This window comes from Babylonia areolata, chromosome 11, assembly GCF_041734735.1.
Source record: "Babylonia areolata isolate BAREFJ2019XMU chromosome 11, ASM4173473v1, whole genome shotgun sequence".
NCBI classification, from domain to species: domain Eukaryota; kingdom Metazoa; phylum Mollusca; class Gastropoda; order Neogastropoda; family Buccinidae; genus Babylonia; species Babylonia areolata.
This window is the reverse complement of record NC_134886.1, coordinates 18,095,563-18,105,562: the sequence shown is the minus strand read 5'-3', so window position 1 is coordinate 18,105,562 and position 10,000 is coordinate 18,095,563. Positions and strand designations below refer to the sequence as shown.

Genomic DNA, 10,000 nt, shown 5'->3' with positions numbered 1-10,000 from the left:
ACAAACACAGCGACATACAGACAGGCGGACAGACGGATAATGTGGGCAGACAAACAAACAGGCAGACAGGCAGGCAGACAAAGGCAGAGGAAGGAAAAGACCGAGACAAAAAGATGTAGAGACAGAGATAGGCGGACAGACAGACAGAGAGACAGGCAGACAGCAAACAGACAGAGCCAAAAACAGAAGCAAACAGAGGCAAATAGAGACTAAGACAGAGACAGACAGACAGAGACAGGCATAGGCACAGACAGGCAGACAAAAACAGAGAGAGACGTATGACAGACACACACAGAGACAGATTTTCAACAGCAACAACAACAACAAAAAACAGGCCACATACCACGCGCTGATGTTTATTCCTTGAGCACAGAACTTTCATGTTCCGGTGCCAGACTTGGCTTTCTGTGACTGGGTTCCGAGCCAGCCGTTCCTCCAGCTCCTGCCCCAGCTGTAAGACATCGCCATTCATCGGGTCTGCAACACCGGACGGGCACCTTTCAGTTTCTGTTTCAGTTTCTCACAGAGACGTCACTGGGTTCGGACAAAATGGGCAGATGCCTAACCAGCAGCATAACCCAGCGCGCTTAGTCAGGTCTTGAGTACATGCACATATATTCGTGTACCTATTAGAGTGGATTTTTGACTCACTTGTGTAAACAAATTGAGTCTATGTTTTAACCCGGTGTTCGGTTGTCTCTGTGTGTGTGTGTGTGTGTGTGTGTCCGTGGTAAACTTTAACATTAACATTTTCTCTGCAAATACTTTGTCAGTTGACACCAAATTTGGCATAGAAATAGGAAAAATTCAGTTCTTTCCAGTCATCTTGTTTAAAACAATATTGCGCCTCTGGGATGGGCACAAAAAAATGTTAAACTGTAGCCTAATTATATGTAAACTGCATTTACTGTTATATTTATATTTTTTGTATTCTCTAAACTTGACAATTTGATCTGATATTCTGACACAACAACAAGAGCAGTCATTATTATCATTTTTTGTTCAAACAGGAACTTCTTTTGCTAAGCATGGAAGTTTTATTTCTTTTTGCAAACGTGTGTTTTTTTTTTTTTTGGGGGGGGGGGTGTGTGGGGGGGGCAGATAGTAAAAAAGGGAAATTACTCTGTAATTAATGCTAGGGGACTTAATTTGCTTTAAACTAATCTTTTCTCATCTTAAACATTACATTTTGAAATTATACTCAATACATAAAAAGCTTGGACTTGGTGTTTTTTTGTTTGTTTGTCTGGTTTTTTGTTTTGTTTTTTGTTTAGTTTTTTTTTTGTGGGGGGTTTTTTGTTTGTTTTTTGTTGTTGTTTTTAGTGTATCACAAGTGAGTCTTGAAGGCCGTGCCTCTCTTGTTTTCATTAATTTTGCCTGAGGACAACACTTTTGTTGTCATGGTTCTTTTTTTTTTCCAATGCGCTAAACGCGTGCTGCACACGGCACCTTGGTTTATTTTCTCGTCCGAATGTCTGGACGCTCAGTTTGATTTTTCAGTCTAATTTGAGAGAAAGGACGAGAGCGGGATTCGAACCCAGACCCTCACGAACACTGTATTGGCAGATAAGCGTCTTAACCATTCTTTCACCTTCCTCCTGCATTCAAAAGAACCGAAGTCATCAAACGAGACAGACCTGAAAGACGTTTGACAGGAGTCCCAGGCTAATGAAAGGCGCCCGGAAAGGATCACAGTTTGAGTGTGTGTGTTGGCTGTCTGGTGCGTGTCGAACTTGTGTGGTGACCGGTCGCTTCCTTCACAGTTCGCATCATTCTGTTGATACCAGCTTTTGTTCGTGGTTTTTTGTGTGACTGGTTCTAGGAGAAAGGTGGTAGAATGGTTAAGACGGTCAGCTGCCAATATAGACAGTACATGAGGGTGTGGGTTCGAATCCCGCTCTCGCCCTTTCTCCCACGTTTGACTGGATAATCAAACTGAGCGTCCAGTCATTCGAATCAGACGATAAACCGAGGTCCTGTGTTCAGCACGCACTTGGCGCACTGAAAAAGAACCCATAGCACCGACAATGTTGTCCTCTGGTAAATAATTAGTAGCAGAAATCACTTTGATAGGAACATAAATATATAAACATGCACTCAAGGCCTGACTAAGCGCGTTGGGTTATGCTGCTGTCAGGCATCTGCCTAACAGATGTGGTGTAGCGTATATGGATTTGAACGCACGACGTGAGGCCTCCTTGAGAGACTGAAACTAAAACTGAAGCTGGTTTTAGTTGTAAATCCTTTTGGGGGCACCCGTTGTACGGTGTAGTAATTGAACATCGCAGTGCATTATGAGTGTAACTGGATGGACCTTTAGAATCCTGGAATCAGAACCAGCATTACTTGAGTATCTCAGTTCCAGAAAGGAAGAATGGTGAAGTCTGTGAGTCAGAGACATGATAATGCGAGGAGAAAAGTAAAAGATTGCAGATGACCTAAATCAAAAACAAAGATAAAAGCATTCACCCACCCCTCACCTCCTCCCCACCCCGCGCCCCACACACACCCAAGCCCCCTACACACACACACACACACACACACACACACACACACACACACAAACAAACAAACACACACACACACACACACACACACACACACACACACACACACACACACACACACACACCACCCACAAACACAGAGAGAGAGAGATGATGGTAACAAATGATGTTTTTGTACAAACAAAATTGCGAAAATACGTTTATGAATTGCTGTGCCAGTTTATGACGGTATTTTTGTCTCACAAACCTTATGGTTATTTGACAATAAAATGTATTCGATTCTATTCTTTTCATACACACATAAAGTCGTCAGTTGCATCTAAGAAATTCACTAGTCACTTATCAACTTCTAGTCAAAAACGAATAAATATATAATATGAATAATAAGAATGATGACTCACCCATTTCAAGACTTCTTTCGTACAGAAACTTCGCCTTTTTCTCGTGTCCCACCTGAAAATAACAAATCAAATAAGCCATTATAGAAGAAAAGAAAAAGTAAGTTTCCATTTCCATTTCGATGTCTCTCCCTCTCTCTCTTTCTCTCTCCGCGTGCATATATTATGTATTATGACTTTATTCTTCCTAATCTTTATTGTTCATCAAACTCAAGGTTTGGTTTTCAACAGGGAACAACACGTTTAATCATATATATATATATATATATATATACAGGTGGGTAAGCCTTACATTAAAACAGTTCTGAGTTTTGCATGCATGTATGAACGCCCACACAGTTGGGCGTTTTAATAAGAGTTCACGCGCGTGTGCATGCTTCATTCTCTGTGAGTGCGCGCGCGCGCGCGCGCGCGCGCGTGTGTGTGTGTGTGTGTGTGTGTGTGTCTGTCTGTCTGTCTGTCTTGTCTGTGTTTTGGAGGGGACGCACGTGATTCCTTCCAAACTCACCAGAAAATGAGCCCTCCCCAACAATGCCAGCACCGCCGCTTTCTCCTGGGTCGTTGTCAGCCTTCGGTCAAAGTGATCCTCGTTTGACGTCATGGATTCGTTTGACGTCATCATGTCTGCTGTGCCCCTTCTGCTGACGTCACCTGGGGGGTGTTATAAACAGTAACGTTTTTATTTGAAAATGTCACATTTCTAGTTTCAGTTTCTCAAAGAGGCACCGCTGCGTTCGGACAAATCCATATACGTTACACAACGTTTGTTAGGCGTATGCCTGACAGCATCAAGACCCAACGCGCTCAGTCAAATCAGTCACAGACCTAATCACGTGGCCCAATGACATCAGCGATAACCAGAAGGGAACCCAAACCAGTAAACAACAAATCAGTCACAGACATGGTCACGTGGCCCAATGACATCAGTGAAAACCAGAAGGGAACCCAAACCAGTAAACAACAAATCAGTCACAGACATGGTCACGTGGCCCAATGACATCAGTGATAACCAGAAGGGAACTCAAACCAGTAAACAACAAATCAGTCACAGACATGGTCACGTGGCCCAATGACATCAGCAATAACCAGAAGGGAACCCAAACCAGTAAACAAAAAATCAGTCACACACATGATCACGTGGCCCAATGACATCAGTGATAACCAGAAGGGAACCCAAACCAGTAAACAACAAATCAGTCACAGACATGATCACGTGGCCCAATGACATCAGCAATAACCAGAAGGGAACCCAAACCAGTAAACAACAAATCAGTCACAGACATGGTCACGTGGCCCAATGACATCAGTGATAACCAGAAGGGAACCCAAACCAGTAAACAACAAATCAGTCACAGACATGGTCACGTGGCCCAATGACATCAGCGATAACCAGAAGGGAACCCGAACCAATAAACAACAAATCAGTCAAATACATAGTCACGTGGCCCAATGTCATCAGTGATAACCAGAAGGGAACCCAAACCAGTAAACAACAAATCAGTCAAATACATAGTCACGTGGCCCAATGACATCAGCGATAACCAGAAGGGAACCCGAACCAATAAACAACAAATCAGTCAAATACATAGTCACGTGGCCCAATGTCATCAGTGATAACCAGAAGGGAACCCAAACCAGTAAACAACAAATCAGTCACAGACATGGTCACGTGGCCCAATGACATCAGTGATAACCAGAAGGGAACCCAACCAAGTCACGTGGCCCAATGTCATCAGTGATAACCAGAAGGGAACCCAAACCAGTAAACAACAAATCAGTCAAATACATAGTCACGTGGCCCAATGACATCAGCGATAACCAGAAGGGAACCCGAACCAATAAACAACAAATCAGTCAAATACATAGTCACGTGGCCCAATGTCATCAGTGATAACCAGAAGGGAACCCAAACCAGTAAACAACAAATCAGTCACAGACATGGTCACGTGGCCCAATGACATCAGTGATAACCAGAAGGGAACCCAAACCAGTAAACAACAAATCAGTCACAGACATAGTCACGTGGACCAGTGGTACTGTAACACGCCTGACTGTGAAGCAAGGGCCCATGGGTTCCCACCCCAGGTACTGACCAGGATTTTTACCCCCACCCCCTGTCCCTTTTCGGCTAAATCTTAAATGGTGGCCCGAGTGTTAGTCTGTTGTAAAACATACATCTGCAGACAGAGAAAAAAAAAAAAAAAAAACAAAAAAAACCGTCTATGGCGACGTGCTCTCCACAGGCACAGCAACCCGTATTTCACTCGGAGAAATGTGTTGTGACGAACAGTACTACACAACACTACACGACACTGCACTGCACTGCACTGCACTGCACTACACTACACTACACTACACTCCAACGCGTAACAATACAACACAATAAAACCCAACTCTGCACAACACAACAAACACAATACAGCACTACACAATATAACCCAACCCAACAAAACACAACCCAGCACAACACGTCCAAACTCAACCCATCCCAATCCAACCCAACACAACACAACCCAACCCAACCCAGCACAACCCACCCCAACCCAACCCATCCCAATCCAATCCAACCCAACACAACACAACCCAACCCAACCCAACACAACCCAACCCAACCCAATCCAACCCAACACAACCCAACCCCCAACCCAACACAACCCAATCCAACCCAACCCAACCCAACCCAACACAGCACACAATATACAATCACCTGCAGTTCCCCCCATCCCAGCAGAGGACAACTCCAGCCAGGCTACAGCTTCCCGCAGCAGACCCTGGATGAAAGCCTGCCTGCCCATGCTGTACGTGTCTGGCGGTGAGAGGCTGGGGCCTCGGAACCCTGCGTAGTCACCAGCGTACATGTCCACCACACTCAGCCCGTAGATCCTCTGCAGCCGTAGCATGGCCGACAGTGCACCGTCCACGTCTGCCTGGGTAGGGATGAGTGGGGTGCTGCTGCCGGTGGCGTCATCAGCTGTGCTCCACAAGGCTGGATAATGTACGGTGCATTTGATCGGTTTCAGGGGGGAATGGGAAATGTACAGTGGGTTGAATCAGTTTCGAGGGGGTTGTTGGAGGCGGGGAGGGGATGTACTGTATGTTAGATCAGTTACAAGGGTGGCGGGGGGGAGGGGGGGGGGTGTATACAGTGGGTTGAATCATTTTCTGGGGGAAAATGTAATGTATGTCAGATCAGTTACAGGGGGGGGGGGGGGGGGGAATGTACAGTGGGTTGATTCAGTTTCAGGGGGGAATGTGATGTATGTTAGATCAGTTACAGGGGGGGGGGGGGGGGGGGCGGAGGTGGAGAGAGAGATATAGAGTGGGTTCAATCATTTTCAGAGGGGAATGTACAGTATGTTAGATCAGTTTAATAGGAAACTGTACCGTGTGTTAGATCAGTTTAATGGGAAAATATACCGTGTCTTAGATCAGTTTAATGGGAAAATGTACCGTGTGTTAGATCAGTTTCAAGGGAAATGTACCGTGTGTTTGATCGGTTTCAAGGGAAAATGCACCGCGTGTTAGATCAGTTTATGGGAAAATGTCCCATGTCTTAGATTAGTTTATGGGAAAATGTCCCATGTCTTAGATCAGTTTAATGGGAAAATGTACCGTGTCTTAGATCAGTTTATGGGAAAATGCAGCATGTGTTAGATCAGTTCGATGGGAAAATGCCCCATATGTTAGATCAGTTTAATGGGAAAATGCCCCATGTGTTAGATCAGTTTAATGAGAAAATGCCCCATGTGTAAGATCAGTTTAATGAGAAAATGCCCTATGTGTTAGATCAGTTTCAGGGGGGATTGTACCATGTGTTAGTTCAGTTTCAGTTTCAAAGAAGATGTCAAATAGTGTGAATTGATCTGTATAACCTACGCAATATTTGCTTTGAAATATCATAGATAATAATGATAATAAACACGGAAATTTGTAGAGCGTCTTCCAACGTTCAAGCCGCCTTAGAAAAAAACACCAAAAAGTAATACCAAAGGAATAATATGTATTGTGTTGTATTGTATTGTATTGTATTGTATTGTATTTATTGCACTGCATTGCACTGCATTGTATTGTATTGTATTGTATAGTATTGTACTACATTGTATTGCACTGCATTCAGTGTATTACATTGCATTGCATTGCATTGTATTGTATTGTATTGTATTGTATTGCAATGTATGATATTGTGTTCCATTGCATTGCATTGCGTTGTATTGCACTGCATTGTATTGTATTGCATTGCATTGCATTGCTTTGCTTTGTATTGTATTGCATTGCATTGGGTTGTATTGCATTGTATTGAATTGTATTGTACAGTATCGCATTGCATCGCAGTATATGGTATTGTATTGTGTTGCATTGAATTGAATTGCATCGCATTGTATTTTATTGCATTGAATTGTACTGCATTGTATTACATTGAATTGTATTGTATTGCATTGAATTGCTTTGTATTGTATTGTATGGTATTGGATTATATTGCATTATGTTGCATTGTATTGTATTGTATTGCATTCCATTGCATTGTATTGTATTGTACCTGGATCAGCGGATATGACGTGAGGCCAGGTGTGGACGAAAGACTTGATCAGGAGGTAAGCGCCGTTCGGGTGCAGAAACTGGTCCAGGAACGTCTGCAGCGGCAGCTGACGGAACTCTCGGACACGTTTGGCAAAATACCTGTCCCCAACCCACCCCAACCCACCCCCCATCCCCCCCCAACAAAAACCCACAATAATTCGTTGTTCATTTGTTCCTTTGTTTACGATCAAGACAACCCCTTTTTTTTTCTTTTTTTTTTTTTGTGGGGATAAGCAAACATTATCACTGAGACAAAGGCGTCACATTTCAATGAAATAGTTGCAAAACTGACGCAGAACCATGACGATTCAAATGAAAGAGCGGGTAATTTTTCATTCAGGATGTACTGCGAAGGTTAATGAACATTCTGCATAGTTAATACATTGGGGACAACAGCTACAGATTCCTCTAAATGGCCTCAGAGACTAATCGCCCATCATTGTACTTTCACTTGGATGATTTGTCCTCAAAGGAAGTTGTAAGAAACCTTTGACAATCTTTGGACGGCAGTACCGTGATATGAAGCGATTGATCTCCATAGAGATTTACGTAAGATGAAATAGGTGCTAATTTTGTCTTTCCTTTTTTTTTTTAAGACAACAATGAATGCTACACAAGGTTGTAAATTTGAATCGTCTTCTTCTTCTTCTACTCTCCCCCCACCCCACACCCCACCCCCTCGCCCACCCTCCTCCTCCTTCTTCTTAGTCTTCTTCTTCTTGTTGTTTATAGTTTAGTTGCCTGTATAAGTCTACATCGGGTCTGAACAAAAGTAGTATGACTACAACTAAGCATGTCAGACCACAGACCCATGAAACATGCAATACTGCAAGGTATGTATCCAGTACTGGCCACTGGGTAAAAACGGTTCAAAAGGTCCCCATTGGGACAGTGAATTGATATCCACTGTGTCCAGGGCTCGGGACGGGAAGATGGAGCCTCATGCCGTTTCAACCTTGCCTGCACGGTCAGGTACCCGTTCTCACCTGGGTGGATTGAGGAGGATCAGAGTGAACTGCCTTTCCCGAGGACACAATACCACGCCAAAACAGGGCCTCGATCTCTGGTCACTAGTCAGTACTGGATAATATTAATAATAATAATAATTATTATTATTATATTTATATAGCGCTGAATCTTGTGCAGAGACAAATCAAAGCGCTTTCGCACCAGTCATTCACACGCATGCATAACTCTAAAACTAGAGAAACTGAAGACAAGGAAGAGGTAGGGAAGGGAGGCTATTTTGGGAAGAGGTGGGTTTTAAGGCCAGACTTGTAAGAGCTGAGTGCGGAGACCTGACGAAGAGAAAGAGGAAGTTCATTCGGATTGCAAGGTCCAGAGACAGAGAAAGAACGGCGGCCAACAGTGGGGTGTTTGAATGCTGGATCAGACCTAACCGACTGTGTCTCGGCGCTCTGTAGGAGACGGACACAAATGACTACATTTTAAAGATAAATCAATAAATAATCACAGAAAGGAAATCAAAGGGCACAAGACAGACCACACCACACTCACAGCGGCAAGCGGAGTTCCCCGTGATCGTACGATTGAAGTCTGGCCATCAGAGTCACTTCCCTCTCTGCCAGCCTTCCCAGTTTCTCCGATGACGTGAACACTTCCGCCACAGCAGAGGACAGCACCAGAGAAAAATAAACTGCCGTCACCCCAGCAAACGTGAAGCCATGCAGGTATCTTTGGAAGTGGAAGGTAAAACATCCCTTCATTGTTAGTTTAAGGACTGTCTGTCTGTCTTTCTGTCCCTTTTTTTGGTTTGTGGACCAGTCTATTGATCCCTGTTTGATCCGCACACGTAGACTGTTTTACGTTCTGATGCTTGCCACTGAACCAATAGTGAGTACGCGTGGAATTTTTGTGATGATAATTAGAAGAAAAAGAAGACGGGGATGCTGAAAATAAACACACGTGGCATTTTGAAATGATTTGAAGAACAACAACAACGACAACAAGAAGAAGAACAAGAAAAACCACAAAAAAAACCAACAAGAATCAGAGTCTCATACACACGGACCAAGATTCCTACTCTCCCTTCCACTAGACCTTCAGTGCTGTCCGTAATCTTTCGGACCAGACAGATAAACCGAGGTCCCATGCGCAGCATGTGCTTAACACTTGTAAAAGAACCTTCAGCAACAAAAGGAGTGTCTCTTGCATGCACAGTTCTGTAGGGAACTCAGCTTTACAGATAAACGAGAAAAAAATAACACAGATCTATTTGTTGCGAACAAAAAAAAAGTAACACTTTTTTTTAATGTATAGTTGTTGTAGAAGTACTTTCATTGTGTGTGTGTGTGTGTGTGACCAGAACAAAGCAGACCCTGAAAACAACAGTCGTACTGTCGGCCTCCCAATATGACGCAACACAGACCACAGGTGCCTCCAACCTCACTCACAACTTCCCCAACAAAGCCGAAGTGCTTGTGTTTGAAACAGCAGCTGGCACACCACACATTTTGTAAAGGCAGCTTGCTCAACAACACTACACCAGGTGAAAAA

General features: G+C 43.7%; 1 protein-coding gene across 1 annotated transcript in view; it reads right to left on the bottom strand.

The window, feature by feature from the left end:
* The window catches only part of LOC143287157 (prolyl 4-hydroxylase subunit alpha-2-like), a 33,910-nt gene extending 24,700 nt beyond the window's left edge, over positions 1-9,210 (bottom strand). Inside the window, exons 1-6 of the mRNA XM_076595101.1 lie at positions 9,002-9,210; positions 7,443-7,582; positions 5,613-5,891; positions 3,414-3,556; positions 2,909-2,960; positions 344-477 (exon numbers count right to left, since the gene is read on the bottom strand). Of these exons, the coding sequence (XP_076451216.1) occupies positions 344-477; positions 2,909-2,960; positions 3,414-3,556; positions 5,613-5,891; positions 7,443-7,582; positions 9,002-9,210 (957 nt within the window). The remainder of the gene's footprint in view (positions 1-343; positions 478-2,908; positions 2,961-3,413; positions 3,557-5,612; positions 5,892-7,442; positions 7,583-9,001) is intronic.
* Between the last annotated feature and the right edge of the window lie 790 nt (positions 9,211-10,000).